We start from the raw sequence: 21,554 nt of genomic DNA on the forward strand, positions 1-21,554 counted from the left end.
TATCTTGCTTATTTTGTGAAAACTTTAAAAATATTCTTTTCCTTAACTCTAGGACCTAGGGCTACCACATTTTGTATGTAGTGAGATATAGTAGTCCTCTACGAAGTTTGCTCAAATTATGCCCATGGGGTTAAATTTGACCCAGCCCAGGGGGTCACAAAAGTGTTCATGTGCTTAAATAGGGCTTATATTTAAGTATTTGCACATGCCGATAATATTTGTTTCAGCCTTTTTTTCAGCAGTGGAGCGATACAGGGTCATCATGGCCCTCTTTTTTTATTAAGTAGCATAATAAACTACCATAGGGTAACTGCATGTCACATGCAAGTCTTGTGCCCATATTTCTAAGATTTTATCACCATGTTGAGACTCCTGTGTCACACTTGTGTAAACATATGTCATGCTCACACTTAGAGGTACAAGGTGAAATATGGACAATATGTATAATGTTACTTCATTATTCACCAGGCAACTTTTAAATAAGTTACTGCAAATGTTCTCAATATGTAGTCTCTATAATTCTATTATAATGAATATTATTATTTAGTCTCTACTCCAATGTGGAGTCTATAGTGTCATGTTTGCAAATGTCTACAATGTCGACCCGGTGTTATTATGTCTTCAGATGTTTACAATGTGGAGTGTGTGTTTTCACAGGGGTTTTTCTAGCCATTTTCAGAAAAGGGGTCTGGTCAAATTGGGAATTTTTAAATCAATAAAATGGTGATTTTTTTTAAATATCAACAAATATTTGCACATCAGGCATGGCCATTTTGATGTCATAAATACTGACCTGTTATCGTATGCTTATACTTTCCAAGGGGAAATAACTTATCCGGAATTTTAACTGGGAATCCGCCACCTCAATACCGTAATACAGGCCAGGTTAAACATAGTGCAATGCAACCTAGCCAAAAATCGGTAACCAACCCTCAATATCTTTCCGGATCAACCAGGTGTATACGTGTCTTTTACGGCTCTGAATTAAAATATTGTTTTTCACTTGGTTGATTGGGGTTTTGAATAGATAAATTGTGTTATTTATCTTTTTATTTCTCATTCGGATTAATTTGTGTGGATTTTATGGATTTTGTTTCATTTGTAAAAGGTAAGCCATGCTTGTTTTTATCGAACAATGGTTTATTTCTACCATGCTGGGTGTTTTCAGGCGCGAACGACCACGTGCAAAACGTGCTCTTCTAATACATTGCTAGAACGTGCAAAGCATGTTCTTCTAATGTGTTACGAGATCGTGCAAAGCGTGTTCTTCTATTGACAGATTGTTTATCATTTGCCATTGTGTGCAATAATGATTTTAACGTTCCGTATGACAATCTAATTGATCGTCATTTTATTTTTCATCTGTTTTGAATTAAACTTTTGTTTAATTTATGATCTACGGCAGTATTATTATAATTTTCATTATGGTCAAATAATGATTTTATGTGCCGTATGATAATCTGGTCTGTGACCAGTTTATGGTTGAATATGCTTTGCTCTTGTTTTTCATATATTCGACTACATGATGGTCGCAGAAACAAGAGTGGATAAATACCCGGTGACTTCGCAGATCATGGATGATAGTTGCAGTATCAGTCACCGGGTATCGGGCACGATCGCGACCGTACTATGCTAAGTCTCTTAGACAGTCGGTCAACATCAGACCATATGGCGACACCCGTCAGCCGGTCTTTGCCCGATGGCATTGGTCAAGGACATAGACCAATGCCGGACCATTTGGCATCCGCCATACGGTCATTATCCGGTGACAACACTGGTCATGATATGACCGGTACGTCACCGGGGACGTTGATCACGGACCATTGATCGACGTCTGACCGGCCGGTCCGGTCATTGATCACCGGTCCGGTCACCGGTCATGTGTCCGGTCCGGTCACCGGTCATGTGTCCGGTCCGGTCATTGATCACCGGTCCGGTCACGGGTCATGTCACGGTCCGGTCACCGGTCATGTCACCGGTCCGGTCATTGATCACCGGTCCGGTCCGGTCACCGGTCATGTCACCGGTCCGGTCATGTCACCGGTCCGGTCATGTCAACGGTCCGGTCATCGTCCGGTCATTGATCACTGCTCCGGTCACCGGTCAACAGTCATCAGTTAGGCCTGCCACCGATAACACCAGTCACCGGTCAAGAAGAAGAACTCGGTCTTCTTCATTGAATTATTCTCCTATTCTTCGTTGAATACATCGTCTTCATCAAGGATTAGACATCGGACACGCTCTTCTTCGTCGAGCAGTTCTCATCGTCGCGGCTCTCGTAAGCGATCACGTCGTCACTCACGGAGACGTTATTCTAGAAGATCTCGGTCTCATCGCAGCCGATCCACATCTCGGCCGATCCAGATCTCGACATCGCAGGAAACGAGGACGTCGTCAACCTTCACGTAGACATCAGCGGACTGCATTGAGCACCACTGGATAGTTATCGAACATACCTCTCCTTCATTGAGCAGTTCTCGGTGTTGATACGCTCGTAAGCGATCATGTCAATGCTCACGGAGACAATATTGTAGAAGACAATATTTCCAGCGTAGCCGAACAATATTTCGGCATCGAAGTTATATGGATGTCGCCACTTCTCACGTAGGCGTTAATGAACCTACTGGTCATATCGACGTTCTCCATTTTATTCCTTTAGGAATATCATGTCTCCATTCCACGTGTGATGGTTCTTCTTATGGCATCCACACATGTTGCAGTCACCGAGCCGTAGTTGTATACGAACACTAGTTCGTTTAACATTCAGGCTTCGGGATAAGCTGTTCTTTTCTCCACTACGACTACAAGGACACTTATGCCTATTAATACTGATAATCTACCGTTGTTTTCTGGTTAACATTATCAGATGACTTCGTGGATGGTCATTCTTCTGCACCAGATATTTCCATTCTGACGCAGTTATATTATACCGGTCCCGATCACCGGACATCGGTCACCATTCATCGGTCATATCACCGATCACTGATCACCGGTCAGAATAAGTGATGTCTCATCGCCATCGGATTGGATTTTTTGGCATGATCTTCTTTTCCGAGCAGTGCTTGACATTGATAACAGACCATATGGATTCCACCATTTTTCGGTCTTTAACTGGTAACGTCACCGGTCATATTATGACTGGTCCGTTCACCGGGCTACAGTTACCGGTCATTGACCGGTCCGGTTCGGTCACCACTTACCAATTACCGGTATTCCACTGTGTTTTCATCGGTCAATTTTTAGTATCACGGGTATCGTCTACATTACATAGTTGTATACCCCTGGCTATGATTGTATTGAATACTATATTTTATGGATTCAACAATCTACATGACTTTTTGTGTTTTTCAATACTGATGTTCTACTGGCGACGGTTACCAAATCATGCTATATCTGTTATTTGTACTTCTATCTCAACCGGCTACATGCAGACTACTGGTCTTGCAGATAGATCGGCTGAAGTGGGCTCGGAGACTAGCATTGAGGTCGAACATTACTATTTGACCTCTATTTATTTATGTTCGAGACCCGAAGGATGAATTGTTTTAACCGCCTTTACCTGTTGGCTACAGACTTTGCAGTCAGTGTCACGGAACAGTTGGGACACATTAATGACAATAGCAGGATTAGCAAGACGACATTTGTATCGACTTCTGCTTTTCTATTGCTCCTACGGCAGTGCATATTTTCAAGCTACTGGAATCAACAAGAGTTCTGATACATAGGATTGCCTATCCGATTGACCGCATAGCGGCTACAGTCTTGTAGATGGCTTAGGACCTATTGAACTCAGATCTTAGATCCTAGGATCTGGAGGGACCTCATCTTAAAGTTATTCTTCTATTACACTTCTGGCCATAACAGGCCGTCTTCCTATAACTGGTCGTATTCCTTTCGGAATTCGTCCAGGTTAGAAGTCTTGAAGTAAATGGATTAATCAAGTCAGAATTTAAGACTTCCATGCATTCTACCGGCATGCGTGGACCCGCTTAAGGTTACCCCTAGGGTTTTCACCTTTTTCTGCCATCACACCTCCGATTCCGGAGGTACCACTATCAATCATATTTCCGTACTTCGCAAATCGATGACTTCGCGACCTGTATTATCCAGGATTTTAAAGGCGCCTGTTATTGGTTCAAGAAGAGGCTATATTCTGTAGATAGGTCATAAACTTATAAGTGTTAAACACTGTCCTATTCTACCAATTTTCAAGTGTGTTTGGAGTGGGAAAGTTCGGCTTGCCGTGGTTTCTTTGCCCACCCATCCTTGACAAATGGTTCCGGTCACCGGTCGGTATTTACCGGTCTGGTCACCGGTCCTTCTGCTGAGACGTCTTTTCTTACGTCCGTTTCAGCTTTATTTTTAAGATAATTGTATTAATCTCGGGATTATTTAATGACACAGATTTCCATCTTTTTGTCATTATTTACCACTATTCAGTGGTGTCTAGACTAGAAGATTATCTTGGCAAGAATATAGTTTATTCTACCACAACCTTCCTTACATCTTATACAGATGTGAGCAGATAAGGTTATGGACGATCACATAGAACAACGTATCTTGATTTTCTCAATTATGTGGTATCCTAACGAATATCACCTGCACATCTACATCTTGAAAAGCGAAAATTCTTTTTAGCTGTTTTTCATTTACAACACATTTTCACGATTCCTTTGTGATGGTTTCAACTATCACACATCGGTCGTGGTTTACTTACAGACACGGAGGTGATCATATTATCACTCCTTGTAACTGGAAATCAGGAACTTATTCGTTCTTTGCAAGAACAACAAATTTTCTCTATCGTCTTTCTCATACCAGTTCGTCTCAACGCCCTGTTGGACGTTTTGTCCTGCAGTTCTTTCTTTCGAATTATTTTTCCGTTGGGTTGAATAATGTAATTGCGCATGCGCGGCAGTGAAGTTGCAGACGAGTTGCATGGTGTACATAGTATATCAAAGAATGTTGTTTATCATCAAACGCTAGTTATTAGCGTTATGCGATCGTATATCGCAGTGTATACCGGTATGCTGAACAACGTCAACAATGCAGTTCACAGAAATCGATCCAGCAGGGTGTGCAATTGTTATACATTCGTCCATTGACATAAACTGGAATATCTTGCCTTCTTGGTGAGTTTTTGCAATAACTGAGTTTTTGCCATAATTTCATGAAATATACTTAATGAACCATGGGATTATGGTTCTACGACCTTTTAAGTATCCTGTACAATTATTTTCAGGAAACTTCTTCACAGGTCAAATATCATATCTCACTGAGACATATTTTTACTGATCCAAACATGTGCCACTTCATGTCTGGCCATTAATAACTTTTAGTTATCTCTACAGAAGAACGTTTTTCTGTTAGAGTTTCAATCCTTGTTACTTGTGCAAGGATAATTCCATCAGAACTGTATAAAGGTTCTATGGAAATTCATTTTTTACTGGGTAATTGAGAGCATAGTTATTACCTTAATCACTCTGCTAGATACATAGAGGTTTTTCTCATCTTTTTCTTGATGATAAGAAATTTGTTCTTTTCTTCATCAAAGGATAGAGATTATGCTTTCGTATACCTTGTTTTGTGTAAGTCATCGCAACTCTGTGCTGTCTTACCTATTTTGGAACTGATCCAAACTATGGAACGTCAACACTATGTTTTTCGTTCCTTTACCTTCTTAAGCGGTTTTGACTTGTGTAACATGTTGGGATGCTTAATGAGCTCCCTATGAACCTTTTTCATCAGGCTTATTAACAGTTCCAATATAATTTTAAGACGGTTTTCCTTCTTATTATGGCTTTTACCATACGGAGAAGTGAAATTCATGCTTTTTCTGTTGAATACGACCAATTCCAGTTGGATCTATTGTCGTTTTCACTTTGTTGTGTCAGCCAGGATTCCTTGCTTAATATCAAGTCCTCTATATGGCTTCTACCTTCAAGTTTCCAAGTTTTCTTAAACTGGTAGTCATGAAGATGAGGATAAACTTCTTTGGGCAATCAGGGCTTTGAAGTTCTATCTCAGCAGTGTTAGTCAGAAGTCCATTCGAGGTTCTCAAAGACACTCTTCATTTCCCCAAAAAGGGGGGGGGGATGTGTCTGCGGCTTCTATTTCTCGGGGTTAGACCTCGACTAAGGAAAGTTAATCTTATCCTATCTAAGGATTCATTCCTTTTTAGGATCTGACCGCATGAATTAAGAGCTCTGTCTGTTTTGTGGACATATATTAATCACACCCCACTTTTTGACGTGCTCTAAGCTGTTTACTGGAGGAATCCGACCACCTTGTCATCTTTTTATCTTCGTTTTCTGAAGTGCCAACAACACAATTTGTATACGTTTGGGCTTGTTGTGGTTTCACTAACGGTAGTGTCTTCTTTACGACATAGACATATTACTCTGTCCGAGAAGTCATAATTAATACCGTTTTAACGAAGATTACTTGATATCATTAGCTGATAACCCTGTTTATGGGTTCTACTGTGTTGGGAAAATATATACGAACCTTCCCACCGCAGCTGCAAAATCAGCATACGATAACAGGTCAGTATTTATGACATTAAAACAAATTTTTTAAATAAAATTCATTTAAATTATTAAATACTTACCTGTTATCGGTAAGTCCCACCTCCCACCCCGCTATTCGATTAATATTTTTGTATATATATTGAAAGAATATTGAGGGTTGGTTACCGATTTTTGGCTAGGTTGCATTGCACTATGTTTAACCTGGCCTGTATTACGGTATTGAGGTGGCGGATTCCCAGTTAAAATTCCGGATGAGTTATTTCCCCTTGGAAAGTATAAGCATACGATAACAGGTAAGTATTTAATAATTAAAATGAATTTTATTTAAAAAATTTGTTTTAGGAAAAAGATCATATAAATTATAGTTTTATACCATGTTACATATTCATGAAATAAAATTGAGATATAATAATCTTAAGACACTTTTTTTTTCTTTTCTTTTTGAAATTGGGGGAAAAAATTACAATTTCAGTTTCGGATCGGGTCCATTTTCTTTGAGATTGGATCCTTTTTACAGCCTTTTTTACATAGCAGAAAAAACCTGTTTCATGTCTGCAAATGTTCGCAATAAGGAAGTCTTTTAACTATTTTAAGTGCAGTATAAAGGATTTTCATAAAACTGAACGGTAATGTTAATTAAATTGAGGCAATATGAATGGCATTTAGCTTTTTTATGCCCCCGGATTGAAAGATCTGGGGTATATTGTTTTTGGCCTGTCTGTCTGTCTGTCATTGTGTCAGTCAGTCATTGTATGTGTGTGTCACAAACTTTAACCTTGGTTTTAGTTTTCTGACTTTTGCAATATTGAAGATAGCCACTTGATATTTGGCATGCATGTGTATCTCATGGAGCTGCACATTTTGAGTGGCTAAAGGTCAAGGTCATCGTTGAAGGTCAAAGGTCAAATTTATGGCTTCAAAGCAGCGCAATAGGGGGCATTGTGTTTCTGACAAACACATCTCTTGTTTTGGACTGCCTTGTTATATTGAATTATTGCAGAGTGAAATTTTACAATGCACTTGAAACACAGACTGCACTGTGAGTTGAGCCACATTATGGGAAAACAGGGCTTAATGCATGTGTTTTAAGTGTCCCAGATCAGCCTGCAGCCCACGAAGGCGTATATGGGACAACACGTTTGGCATTGACTATATTAACATTTACAAGAGATTTCCTTTAAACAAAAAATACCATTTAAGGGGAAGTTTGATCCCTGATTAGCCTGTGCGGACTGACCAGGCTAATCTGGGACAACACTTTACACACATGCATTAAGCAAGGCTAATATGTACTTGTCAGAGCGAGGTGTGGTATGGGAGGAGACAATCATCCTGCTACCAGACAACGTGCACTATGTGTTCCTGTCCGCCACCATCCCCAACGCCCGCCAGTTTGCAGAGTGGATCTGTCACCTGCACCAGCAGCCCTGCCATGTCGTGTACACGGACTACAGGCCCACACCACTACAACACTACATCTTCCCTGCCGGCGGGGATGGCATACATCTCGTGGTGGACGAAAATGTGAGTACTTGGCATTGCTGAATAGAGCTGCTGTTAGTGAATGTTATCATTAATGACTACAAACAGCTAATTTTAGACAAATGTGCAGTCATTCAAATAACTAGTTTGACTAAGCAAGTCCGAAGTTTTCCATTGTTACATAAGGCTAAGAAAATGTTATATGAAACTGAAAATTAAAGCAAGCCAGGTTCTAAATTTATCACTGCGGTGCTTGCAAGCTTTTGCATAGTTGAATCACTAAATCTGACAAGATAAAATTGTACATGTTGGAATATGTTGGGTTAATTACCGTAAAAGGCAGTGTTAAATACCCTACTATTATACTTCTTGAAATGTGTGTATTGTTTTAATGAATATAAACAATATAAATTATTCTGATCAAGATGCAATGGCTTATTAGATAGGTTTAAATCACCTCATGACAAATACAGTTCAGTTTGTATGGTAAACCTATCCTTAGTTGCCTGAGCTGTTTGTAGGGCGAGTTTAGAGAGGAGAACTTCAACACTGCCATGTCTGTACTGAAGGATGCAGGGGAGGCTGCCAAGGGGGACACCAAGGGGCGCAAGGGGGGATTCAAACGTGAGTCGCTAAGCCGCGCTATGAGAAAACGGTGCTTAATGCATGTGGGTAAAGTGGTGCCCTTGATAAGCTTGTGCAGCCATCTTAAGTTTATCAGGGACAATACTTTCCACTTTAATGGTATTTTTGGTTGAAAGAGTCTTGTAACGAAAATCCAGTTAAAGTGAAAATTGTTTTCACTGATTAGCCTGTGCACAGTGTAATCTGCGAGGACACTTTGCGCACATGAAATGCCCAGTTGTCCAAGAACAAGGCTTATTAGAAGGCAGATGATGGCTTTGCAATCCAACACAGAACACGACTGATGAACAATTTCAGTCTGATGCCTCTACACCCTCTTAATGGGTTTGGATGTTGAGGTCACAAGCAACGCCACTGTTAATGATTTGTATCTCTGTCTTATTATACTATTCTTGGAATAATAAATATTTGAATTGTTTAACTTCTTTGGAATCACATTTTCTTATATTCATATTGTTATCCATGATAAGGATTGTGATATCGACACTAGCAATCTTTTTGTCTAGCTGGAAATTGTTGCATTCTGTAAACATCTTAAATTTTCTACTTAACAATATTTGGTTAAACATCAAAATATTCACTTGTATCTTCATGTTGTCTCTAATGTTTGGGTTGAGATGTTCTACTAGGCAGATGATGATTTTGCAATCCAACTCAGATATTTAATGATGGAAGTTTTCAATCTGATGCCTTATAAAAGTTAACGTACATGTGTAACTTCACGGTTTTCATAAGGGAGGTCAATGAAGGTTAGAAAATGAATTTTAGTTTTTGGATATCAAGTTAGTATCTGAATATTTATATAAAAAATATGATAACAATTAAGCACAATAACTCTTGTTTATTATGCAAGCTAATACCCTGTTGTTTTACATATGGTATATTGATTACATCCACACAAGCTATAGGTCACTGCAAGAGGTCTCTACTGATACCCTGAAAACAACATTTGTTCCTTGTCTGGTTAGGAGTCAATAGTTTGCATTTTAGGAAAAGTGTTAGAATGCCCAGGAATTCAAGCAGTTCTTCAGTTTTTATACGCCCGTTTTAAAAAAACAGGAAGTATTATAGTTTCACCTTGGCGGCCAGTCGGGCGGCGTCCACAGCAGTGTCCGCTCTCTAATTCAAATAGTTTTCATCCGATCTTCACCAAACTTGGTCAGAAGTTTATCTAGACAATGTCTAGGTCAAGTTCGAATATGGGTTATGCCGGGTCAAAAACTAGGGCACAGGGTCACTTAGTGCATTTCAAGCATTTAGCATGGTGTCCGCTCTCTAATTATCTCCCGCCAGAGGCGGAGGGATATTGTTTTGGTGTTGTCCGGCCGTCCGGCAATTTTGTGTCCGGAGCCATATCTTGGAAGTGCTTTGGCGGATTTCATTGAAACTTTGTATGAGTATATATATGCATAAGAGGATGATGCACGCCAAATGGCATTGTACACCATCTGTTAAAAACAGAGTTATGGCCCTTTGTATCTTGAAAAAATGCTTTTACTATAGGCACTTTTGTGTCCGGAGCCATATCTTGGAAGTGCTTTGGCGGATTTCATTGAAACTTGGTATGAGTATATATATGCATAAGAGGATGATGCATGCCAAATGGCATTGTACACCATTTGTTAAAAACAGAGTTATGGCCCTTTGTATCTTGAAAAACGCTTTTTACTATAGGTACTTTTGTGTCAGGAGCCATATCTTGGAAGTGCTTTGGCGGATTTCATTGAAACTTGGTATGAGTATATATATGCAAAAGAGGATGATGCACGCCAAATGGCATTGTACACCATCTGTTCAAAACAGAGTTATGGCCCTTTGTATCTTGAAAAAATGCTTTTTACTATAGGCACTTTTGTGTCCGGAGCCATATCTTGGAAGTGCTTTGGCGGATTTCATTGAAACTTGGTATGAGTATATATATGTATAATAGGATGATGCATGCCAAATGGCATTGTACACCATCTGATAATAACATAATTATAGCCCTTTGTATCTTCAAAAAAAGGCTTTTTTTAGTGTCAAATATAACACTTTTGTGTCCAGAAGTATATAGGCGGGGGATATCAATTCAACGAATTTGCTTGTTGAAGTAGTTTTTATCTGATCTTCACCAAACTTGGTCAGAAGTTGTATCTGGACAATATCTAGGTCAAGTTCGAATATGGGTTATGCCGGGTCAAAAACTAGGTCATGGGGTCACTTAGTGCATTTCAAGCATTTAGCATGGTGTTGGCTCTGTAATAGAAGTAGTTTTCATCCGATAATCACCATACTTGGTCAGAAGTTGTATCTAGACAATATCTAGGTCAAGTTCGAATATTGGTCATGCAGGGTCAAAAACTAGGTTACAGGGTCACTTAGTGCATTTCAAGCATTTAGCATGGTGTCCGCTCTCCAATTGAAGTAGTTTTCATCCAATCTTCACCAAATTTGGTCAGAAGTTGTGTCTAGACAATATCTAGGTCAAGTTCAAGTATGGGTCATGCCGGGTCAAAAACTAGATCACGAGGTCACTTAGTGCATTTCAAGCATTTAACATGGTGTCCGCTCTCTGAAGTAGTTTTCATCTGATCTTCACCAAATTTGGTCAGAAGTTGTGTCTAGATGATATGTAGGTCAAGTTCAAATATGGGTCATGGTAAAGTTATCAAGTTGTCCAAAACCGTCAAACGGGCGTATCTTGTGACAGTTTAGCACTCTTGTTATGTTTTATTTTGTTTCAGTGTAAGAACACTGTTTGTTCATTGATTTGACCCTTGTTAAAATGGGAGCTACACCATATAAAGTGGATTCTGATTGGATCACATTGCGTCTGGGTCTTGGAAAACGGGGCTTAATGCATGTGTGTACAGTGTCGTCCAGGATTAGCCTGTGCAGTCTGCACATCCTAATCAGGAACTACACTTTCAACTTATACTGGATTGCTGTTTAAATGAGACTTCTTGATTAAATTGTTTTGACTGCACAGGCTAATCTGAGAAAAACTATATGCACATTCATGAAGCACAGTTTTTCCAAGGCGATGCTCCATAATATACCATTTATAATATGTTTCCCTTTTTAAAGAACAAGAGAGCAACTGCTACAAGATCGTGAAGATGATTCTGGAGAGGAAGTTTGCCCCGGTGATCGTGTTCAGCTTCAGCAAGAAGGACTGTGAGGCCTATGCCATGCAGATGACCAAGCTAGACTTCAATACAGGTAGCCATGCTAAGCTGAATTTCTAAAATAAGCATTTTCTTTGCAAACAGTTTGGATCCAGATGAGACGCCACAAAACGTGGCGTCTCATCAGGATCCGAACTGTTTGCTATTCTGATTGTATTCTTTGAAAAAAATGTTTAACCCTTTGCATGCTGGGAAATTTGTCGTCTGCTAAAATGTTGTATGCTGAATTAAAAAAATTAGCATTTTCTTTATTTTTTTTCAAAGAACACTATCAGAATAGCAAACAGTTTGGATCCTGATAAGACGCCACGTTCTGTGGTGTCTCATCTGGATCCAAACTGTTTGCAAAGGCCTTCAAAATTTGTTTCCAGCACTGAAAGAGTTAATACAAGTTTGGTTCAACACTGTTTCTTAAGAGGGCTATGAATCTTCTGCAGAAATCTAGTCAATCTTAACTAAGCCAAAGGAAATTACTGGATGCACAAAACTGATGACATATATTGCATATTATGCAATGATTAAGTCAAAATGCCTTTTTCATGAAAACTATCGTAATTATTTTTATACCCAATTGGACCTACGATCTCTCGATTTTCTCATGATTTTCGTTGTTCATAACTAAATTTGGACATCTTGGGCTTGTGCCTTATTTCTCAGACTGCATATAAAAGTTAAACTCTTTTTGTGAAATTGTTGTTACAGAGGAGGAAAAGATCCTTGTACAAGAGGTCTTCAACAACGCCATAGATGCCTTGTCTGATGAAGACAAGAAATTACCTCAGGTTTTTATCTCTGTGTACAAACTCTTGTAGAATAATAAGCAGTTTTAAAACTAAGCACTTTCCAACTGTATTACTTTTTTTACCTCCTTCAAAAGGTCAAAATTCTTGAATTAACCCATAATGACCCGTTTGGTCTAGCATCAATACCGCTTGCTAAAAAGCTTTGATACTTGCATGGATGAAAATTATAAACATAACCATTTCCCATAACTTGACTTAAACCTTGCCACTGACCTACTTTAGGACTTAATCGGAAAGTTAAAATTCTTGGTAAACACAAGAGTGTGCATTTTATCTAACATTAATATCGAATTCCAAAAAGTTTTCATACTTGCATGGATGTTATCTATGAAGACTGAAAATCTGTGAAAACTATCAACGGGCTAATCTTGAATGAAATTACACACATGCATTAAGCTCCATTTTCCCATATTGAGGCCGATATCAGTAACATGTCCAACTCGTGTTGTACCCCATGCTGACATGATTATGTGCCATTGGCAGGTTGAGCACGTGTTGCCTCTACTCAAGAAAGGTATCGGCATCCATCACGGTGGTCTGCTGCCACTACTCAAGGAGACCATTGAGATCCTGTTCTCTGAAGGACTTATCAAGGTCAGTGCTACAGTGGAACACTGTTTTATGTTGTCCAGAAATGAGCTGCCCACTGGGAAAATAGGGGTTAAATCTGTTTGGTTTCGTTCCAGATTAGCCTGTGCAGTCCGCTAAAAAAGCCTGTGTTGACTGCACAGGCTAAACTGGGATAATACTTAACGCACATGCATTAAGACAGGTTTTCAGATAGAATGGCTGAAAACCTTTGTGCTCCGTTTGGAATGCAGCCCATTTCTCTTGTTGGTAGGAGTAGTGGGCAATGTCGGAAAGGATTGAGTGGTAAGGGTTTGGTGCCTGTTTTTTTAGGGTAGTAGAATTGTGGTATTTTGTTATAAAACTTGGTATACATGATAAAAGTAATTCGAGTATTACACATATTACAACTTTTCTGCACATGTAAAATGTCACATGAATATGAGTAAAAATAGAATCACACAAAATAATGCAATTTTTCTAAAGGTATAGTCATGAAACTTGGTATGTACATGAACAACCATGATATAGTAATATATAAATATTAATGTGACGGTAATAAGTACAACTTTTTTTGTGTTAGAGGTCAGACTTCTGTTGAATGTTAAAATTACAAATGGAATATGTTTGTGCTGAATGGAAGAGGAATTTAATTATTAAACATTACTGGTGTACCGATAAAGAGCAATATGAACATAAATTGATAATGCACATGATAAATTTGTTGGGTTTTACTGTCAAAGTCTTGATTTACTTCAGTATTTTATTACTGTTATCTATTTTCGTTGAACAAAATTTAATGTGTGAATTTTTCAAAAATTTTACTGGTTTTGACAGAATCTTCAGTGTGTTGATACACTTGTCCAGTGGGTGGATACACTTGTCCAATCTAGTTGCAAACAGGATACAGCTTCCTTTACTGCCTTGTGCCTGAAAAGTTTGATTTGTGCTTGAAAAGTTTGATTTGTGCTTGAAAAGTTTGATATGTGCTTGAAATGTTTGATGGTGTGAAAATGTATCAGTGCCTTAGATGAAGGGAGATGTGTGACGTAGTGAAAATGTATCAGTGCCTAAGATGAAGGGAGATTTTGAGAAGAAATTTGAGGACTTGTCTGCATAATCAGTAAGAGCTGTAAAGAAAGTGGATTGTTTCCAATTAGTTTATTTTTAGCTCACCTGATTGCTCAGGTGAGCTTTTGTGACCGGTCTCTGTCCGTCGTCCGTCCACATTTGTTCGTAAACACTCTAGAGGCCACATTTATTGTCCAATCTTCATGAAACTTGGTCAGTAGCCAAAGATGAAATCTTGGTCGAGTGCGAAACTGGGTCATGCCGGGTCAAAAACTAGGGCACTAGGTCAAAAAAAAGAAAAAACTTGTAAACACTGTAAAGTCACATTTCATGCCTAATTTTCATGTAACTTTGTCAAAATGTTTGTCTTAATGATATGTTGGTTGAGTTCAAAAGTGGTTCCGGTCTGTTGAAAAACATGGCCGCCAGTGGGCGGGGCAGTTTTCCTTATTTGGCTATAGAGTAACCTTGTAAACACTCTAGAAGTCACAATTTTTGCCCAATCATCATGAAAGTTGATCAAATCATCATGAAAGTTGGTCAAATCATTGGTTTTATTGATATCTCGGACGAGTTCGAAAATGGTCCAGATCGGTGGAAAACATGGCCTCCAGTGGGGGGGGAACATTTTTCTCTATATGTATATAGTGAAAACATGTGAACATTCTAGAAGTCACATATTTGGCCCAATTTTCATGAAATTTGGTCAGAACATTTGTTTCCTTGAAATGAGAGTTGAGTTTGAAAATGGTTCCGGTCAGTTGAATAACATGGCTGCCAGGGGGGGGGGGGGCAGTTTTCCTTATTTGGCTATAGAGAAACCTTGTAAACACTCTAGAAGTCACAATTTTTGCCCAATCATCATGAAAGTTGGTCAAAACATTGGTTTTATTGATATCTCGGACGAGTTCAAAAATGGTCCAGATCGGTGAAAAATCATGGCCGCCAGTGGGCGGGGCATTTTTCTCTATATGTATATAGTGAAAACATGTGAACTCTCTAGAAATCACATTTTTGGCCCAATTTTCATGAAATTTGGTCTGAACATTTGTTTCCTTGATATGAGAGTTGAGATCGAAAATGGTTCCGGTCAGTTGAATAACATGGCTGCCGGGGGGGGGGGGGGGCAGTTATCTCATATTTGTATAGTAAAAAAAGCTTGTGAACACTCTAGAAGTCACATTTTTTGCCCAATCATCATGAAACTTGGTGATATTATACAAAATCCTTGTAAACACTCTAGAGGTCACAATTTTGTTTAAGATTTTATGAATCTTGGTCATAATATTTATTTTTGTAAGCAAAGTTTGATGTTTGGTAAAGGGTGTCAACTCAAAATATAGGTCACCAGGTCAAATCTTCCAAAAACAAAATCATTCCATATGCCAGAGTTTTGGTTCAATAATGATGAAACTTGACTAGGATGTTTGTCTGGATAATATCTAGGTCAAGTTTGACGTTTGGTAAAGATTGAATGAACCGACTCCTCTCAGGCGAGCGAACTAGGGCCATCTTGGCCCTCTTGTTGTTCAATATTGTAAGTTTATATGTTATGTCACAGCTTTCCAGTCTTGTACTGAAGTAGGTATGAACCTTGTTTATGGAAAACAGACCTTAATGCATTTGTGTTAAGTGTAATCTCAGAATAGCCATGCACACAGCATAATCAGGGATGACGCTTTCGGCTTTCATGTTTTTTTCCCTGAAACAAATTCTCGTCTAAACAAAAATCTGTTGAGGCAGAAAGTGTTGTCCCTGATTAGCCTGTGCTGACTGCAGATGCTAATCTGGGATGTAACTTGATGCACTTGCATTAAGCTCAGTTTTCCAAAAACAAGACTTGTATGCTGTTGTTTCAGGCGCTGTTTGCTACAGAGACGTTTGCCATGGGCCTGAACATGCCAGCTAGGACTGTGCTGTTTACCAGTGCACGCAAGTTTGATGGGCAGGACTTCAGATGGGTACGTGTCTGGTCTCTCATAGAGCAAATACATGTATCCAAGTAAAGACTATCATTAAGTTGGAATGGGACTTAAAGAGTTAATAATAGTTATCTTCTGTGGATGCAAGTGGAGTTTCAATTCGTTAGTATTTAACTACTAAGAAATTTAAATAGTTAACAGAAAATAAAATTATTTTAACCCAGCTTGGTGGAAGTTTACATTTATTATGTTTTTGTTTTGTTTTTAAATCTGGGTATCAACTAGAAGACAAAATCATAATTTTGTATTTTAATATTGATATGAGCTGTTTCTGGGAAAACTTAAATTATTGCATGTGCCAGAGCTCCAGATAAGTATTTGTGAAATTAGTAACGGTACTGCCACTGACATAAAGAAAAAGAGTAACGCTGAAAATCAATTAGTACATGTACTACCATATCCAAAGATACAGGTAGTACTGTACTACCAGTGTTCTTGGATATTGAAGGGTGTATAACTGACTTATTTGGGTTACAGATTGAATGTCAGGATGGTTAGACGACCGTATGTAGCCATTATAATTATGACCACAACGTGTTTCTTTAACAGCTTTCCGTTTACCCGCCCTCCCTGCGCGCAGGCATATTGTTTTTGACCATTCTATACATAGATGGTGACGTCACTACGTTATTGTCACCTCTATACTAAGAGGCATCACATTCCCCTTGTTTGGGGAATTATGCTTCCGCCAAAGTAGTTCTGCATAGGAATGAAAATGTTAATAATGAAAGAAAAACCGTTTTTATTGTGTGTTTTAAGCGGAATGTTGTTAAAATAAATGTTATTTATTTATTTTTAAATTTGATTTTGAATCTCTATTAAGACTGCTAGCGATTATCAGAGGCACGATTACCTAACCTACTTTCACTTTTCACTGGTAAAAAAAGTGCTTCCCACAATTACTTAAGTGTTAGTACACAGGTCAGTAAGACCGGTGTGTACACAATGGTCTTTGACGGGTTAACAAGTTACCGGAAATCACACAACAGATTATACAATAAGTCTACAACTTTTTGGTAATTTAAATTAATGAAAAGCGCCATTAGGTTAGAGACCAACAAATCACGCCGCGCTGATGCGGACGTATTGGTACGGCCAGATTTTGTTCGTAAATGCGTAATAGGGATATTAAAGTCATAATTGTACGTCCAGTTTATAAAAATAAATGCGTAAACCTTCATGAAAAAGCCGTATTAACGGCTCTATGGCCCTTATCTGGAGCTCTGATGTGCATTAAGTGTTGTCCCAGATTAGCCTGTGCAGTGGACACAGGCTAATCAGGGTCGACACTTTCCGCTTTTATGGTATTTTACGTTTAAAGGAAGTCTTAGAGGAATGCACATTGATAAAACCCTATTTTCTCAAAATGAGGCTAATATTTAAAGTTCCTTGTCCGTATTTATTTGGACAAAGCCCTACATTGTAAGCATGCCTCTACACAGTCTCCAATTGTTGCCATGCTTGGTGCAGGTGACATCAGGAGAGTACATCCAGATGAGTGGGCGGGCCGGACGTCGTGGTCTGGACGACAGAGGCATCGTCATCCTCATGATAGATGAGAAGATGCCTCCAGCAGCCGGCAAGGCTGTTCTCAAGGTAATACAAGCCTCGGCTTATTTGATCTTTAGTCTGGGAAAACTAAGCTTAATGCATGTGCATAAAGTGTCATCCCAGATTAGCCTGTGTAGTCCGCATAGGCTAAACTAGTACAACACTTTCCTCCTAAATTGGATTTTCGTTAAAAAGAGATTTCTTTGAAAATTTTTTATAAAATCAGAAAGTGTTGTCACTGATAAGCCTTTGCAAACTGCACATGCTAATCTGGGACGGCACTTTATGCACATGCATTTAGCCCAGTTTTCCCAGACAGAGGCTTATATGATGTCGATAATAATAATGACTATGTTATAAGACGGAGATATTTCCTCTGCTGATTGTGTGTACAATGTGGCAAAAATTCCGTTTAACCAGTTTTTTGTTCCTTTCAACTAATATCCTAGTTTTTAATGAAAAGACAGTTTAATGAAGTTTAAAATTTGCTAGATAAATTTGAATGTGAAATGCTAAGGTGAAAAAATTGAGGGTATGTGTGTTTTCCTTCCCTGAGATATGTTCAAAATCACTGCTCTGAATAACGTATTTGAAACATTTACTCTTTGAACTTCAACAGATGAGTCTCTTGTCATAAAAACTCAATATTATAATGCTATTTGCTAAAAGGACCAGGGGGATTTTAAAACCAGAAGTTATGGCCCATTTATTAGCAGAATAAAAGATTTGTTCACGTGTGTCAAGCGTATATCTAAAAGTATTTCTGCGAAAGGGCTGAATCTTTGTGAACATTTTGAATGGGCCTGTGAACTTATGCGCTGCTCTTTTTTGGTTCAAATATTATGGAAACTACCTGGTTGTGTTAATGTACTTAAAACAGAAATAAGTTTCTGCTTTATTTCTGTGTGCCTTGTCTGTGATCTCAAGGTTCCCTATTGCAGGGAGCTGCTGACCCGTTGAACAGTGCCTTCCATCTGACCTACAACATGGTGCTCAACCTGCTGAGAGTGGAGGAGATCAACCCAGAGTTCATGCTCGAGAGGTCCTTCTACCAGTTCCAGAACTATGCAGCCATACCAGGGCTTATAGATCGTAAGTTTTGGCATTATGTGTCCTCACATATGACTGTTCGACCAAGCAAGCCACAATTCTTATACATGAGATGAAGGAAATCTGACAAGTCTGAAATGATTTATCAAGAATCTGAGCATACCCATTTCAACATTTACCAGCACTAGACTTATGGTCTTATTATGCCCCCAAAGAATGGCATACATTAGTTGCACCATCTGTTAGGTGGTGGGTTTGTTTGGTTGAAAGGGTGGATGTTAGGTTTAAATGGTGGTTCCACCTGTCATGTCCGCCCTTTATTTTTTTATATGCTTTGAATAATTTTATATTCAGTGATTATGTGTGGTCTTGCAGAGTTGAAGGTGACAGAGGAGCGGTATGGCAAGTGTGCTGTACCCAATGAGGACCAGGTCACATCCTACTACAAGATACGGCAACAGCTCGACCACCTGGGAAAGGTAGTGTTACTGCTTGACAGACAGTATGATATTGAATTCCAGTGAATTACTATACACATATAGCTGTTGTATTATTTAAGTTTAGGCATCAATATATTATTTTAAGTGCTTGACTCCAATTCATTTTCTCTTGTGTTCCAGGAGCTGCAAGCGTACATACAGAAGCCCCAGTACCTGCTGCCGTTCCTGCAGCCTGGGCGTCTAGTGCATGTGAAGAACGGGGAGGATGACTTCGGCTGGACCATGGTCGTCAACTTCCAGAAGAAGGCTAATCAGAGCAAAGTAAGGGAGTGTGAGATCATAACTGGCCAATCAGAGCAAAGTAAGGGAGTGTGAGATCATAACTGGCCAATCAGAGCAAAGTAAGGGAGTGTGAGATCATAACTGGCCAATCAGAGCAAAGTAAGGGAGTGTGAGATCATAACTGGCTAATCAGAGCAAAGTAAGGGAGTGTGAGATCATAACTGGCTTATCATAGCAAAGAAAGGGAGTGTGAGATCATAACTGGCTAATCAGAGCAAAGTAAGGGAGTGTGAGATCATAACTGGCTTATCATAGCAAAGAAAGGGAGTGTGAGATCATAACTGGCCAAATAAAGGGGGGGGGAAAGATCATAACTGTTAAAGTTGGATGGTTGTGAGATTGTAACTGGACAAGCATGGGGTTTGTGAGATCATAATTGTACTTTATATTGTTAAAGCAATTATTGCGAGTTCCTGCCTAGTATTTATGTTTTTATGAAATATAGATAAGGTGTCTTCGCTAATCAAAACTTCTTGAAAACAGTTCTTTAAGAATTGTCCGCCAAAGCCTGGTCTTGGACTTAAAAAGACGAGGCTTCATGTAAATTATCATTTAATTAAACAGGTAAAAATCAAAGCTAATCTGTTACTACACTCACATTTATTAAACGTTTTTAGTAACTTAGGTTTGCATAAAGAAATAATCTGAGTTGTGCAACCTTTTTTCCATCCACAGAGAAAATAAAGCTTGCCCACAACATGTGCATAGAGTATCATTCCAGATTAGCCTGTGTAATCTGCACAGGCTAAGCAGGGATTACATTTTCTGCTTTTATGGATTTTTTTTGTTTAAAGGAGGTGTCTTCTAAACAGAAATCCAGTGTTTGTCTAAAGAATTGTCCCTCATTAGCCTGTGTGGACTGCACATGCTACCCTGGGAAGACACTTTACGCACATTCCATGTTTCAGAGTGGTGACGATGGCCCGGTGTACGTGTGTGAGGTGCTGGCCAATCTTACCAAGGACTCGGCCCAGAGCAGGAACTCCGCCCTCATCAAGCCACACAGGCAGCCAGGCACCCTCGGGGAAATGCAGGCAAGTTACTGTTGCAGTCAGAGAAACTTACAGTTGTGAAAAAGGGACAAATAGTACTGTAATAAGTTCATGTAGTAGGAATATTGACATGTTTATACAAATACAATGTAGTAAAATAGTTCTAATAGCACAGCAGTTACAATAGCTCAGCTACATAGAAAACTTTCCATCTCAATGAAAACAGCAGCCAATAGCAAAAAAGATCTAATAACTTATCTACAAAAATTAATAATACATTTTGCAGCACCAATTGCACAACATAAACAATAGAATTGCTAAATGTTTATACAAGGTTACAAACTTAACATTTTGGCTTAGTTTACCAATGTTTGTTCCATCAATATTTTCCTCCGATAATTCCAAGATGATATTTTCCATTCCTGTGAAAAAAGTTTTAATGGTAAGTCCTTGATGTATAAGTTCTCTAATTACTATGCATCAGAATGAACATTTTAGAATATTTTACTCTGATGCATTTAGTTAGGGAATACCCACTGTTGTTATTGGGTAGTTTTCAAATCAGTGAGTATCAGGTAGTACAAGGCAGTGAAAACTCAAGATTAAGATCACTTACCTGTCATCAACATTTATACTTCTAAAGTCTCAAAAGTCTCAGAAAGATGTCAAGTATTATAACTTTGACTAAGAATGTCTAACCAATTTTCAGGTTATACCAGTGCTATTGCATTTAATACAAGGAATCAGTGCTGTCAGGTTGTACCTGCCTAAAGATTTACGTCCATTAGATAATCGACAGAGTGTTGGAAAATCTATACAGGTAAATAAATATATTTTTTAAGTACTATTTAAGAGTGTTTCACGTGATGAAATAAGGGAACTAAAAAATCATATAATGGTGGTATATTTGTCTGTGAGAATTATCTTTGCAA

General features: G+C 38.8%; 1 protein-coding gene across 1 annotated transcript in view; it reads left to right on the forward strand.

Annotated features, from left to right (window-relative positions):
• LOC127874483 (exosome RNA helicase MTR4-like) overlaps positions 1-21,554 on the forward strand; it is a 46,376-nt gene that overhangs the window by 15,929 nt on the left and 8,893 nt on the right. Inside the window, exons 7-18 of the mRNA XM_052418839.1 lie at positions 7,831-8,054; positions 8,534-8,636; positions 11,724-11,858; positions 12,527-12,606; positions 13,111-13,221; positions 16,125-16,226; positions 17,718-17,843; positions 18,740-18,890; positions 19,224-19,327; positions 19,469-19,609; positions 20,539-20,664; positions 21,332-21,442. Coding sequence (XP_052274799.1) covers positions 7,831-8,054; positions 8,534-8,636; positions 11,724-11,858; positions 12,527-12,606; positions 13,111-13,221; positions 16,125-16,226; positions 17,718-17,843; positions 18,740-18,890; positions 19,224-19,327; positions 19,469-19,609; positions 20,539-20,664; positions 21,332-21,442 — 1,514 coding nt within the window. The remainder of the gene's footprint in view (positions 1-7,830; positions 8,055-8,533; positions 8,637-11,723; positions 11,859-12,526; positions 12,607-13,110; positions 13,222-16,124; positions 16,227-17,717; positions 17,844-18,739; positions 18,891-19,223; positions 19,328-19,468; positions 19,610-20,538; positions 20,665-21,331; positions 21,443-21,554) is intronic.

Source organism: Dreissena polymorpha, chromosome 3, assembly GCF_020536995.1.
Source record: "Dreissena polymorpha isolate Duluth1 chromosome 3, UMN_Dpol_1.0, whole genome shotgun sequence".
Classification (NCBI taxonomy): Eukaryota; Metazoa; Mollusca; class Bivalvia; order Myida; family Dreissenidae; genus Dreissena; species Dreissena polymorpha.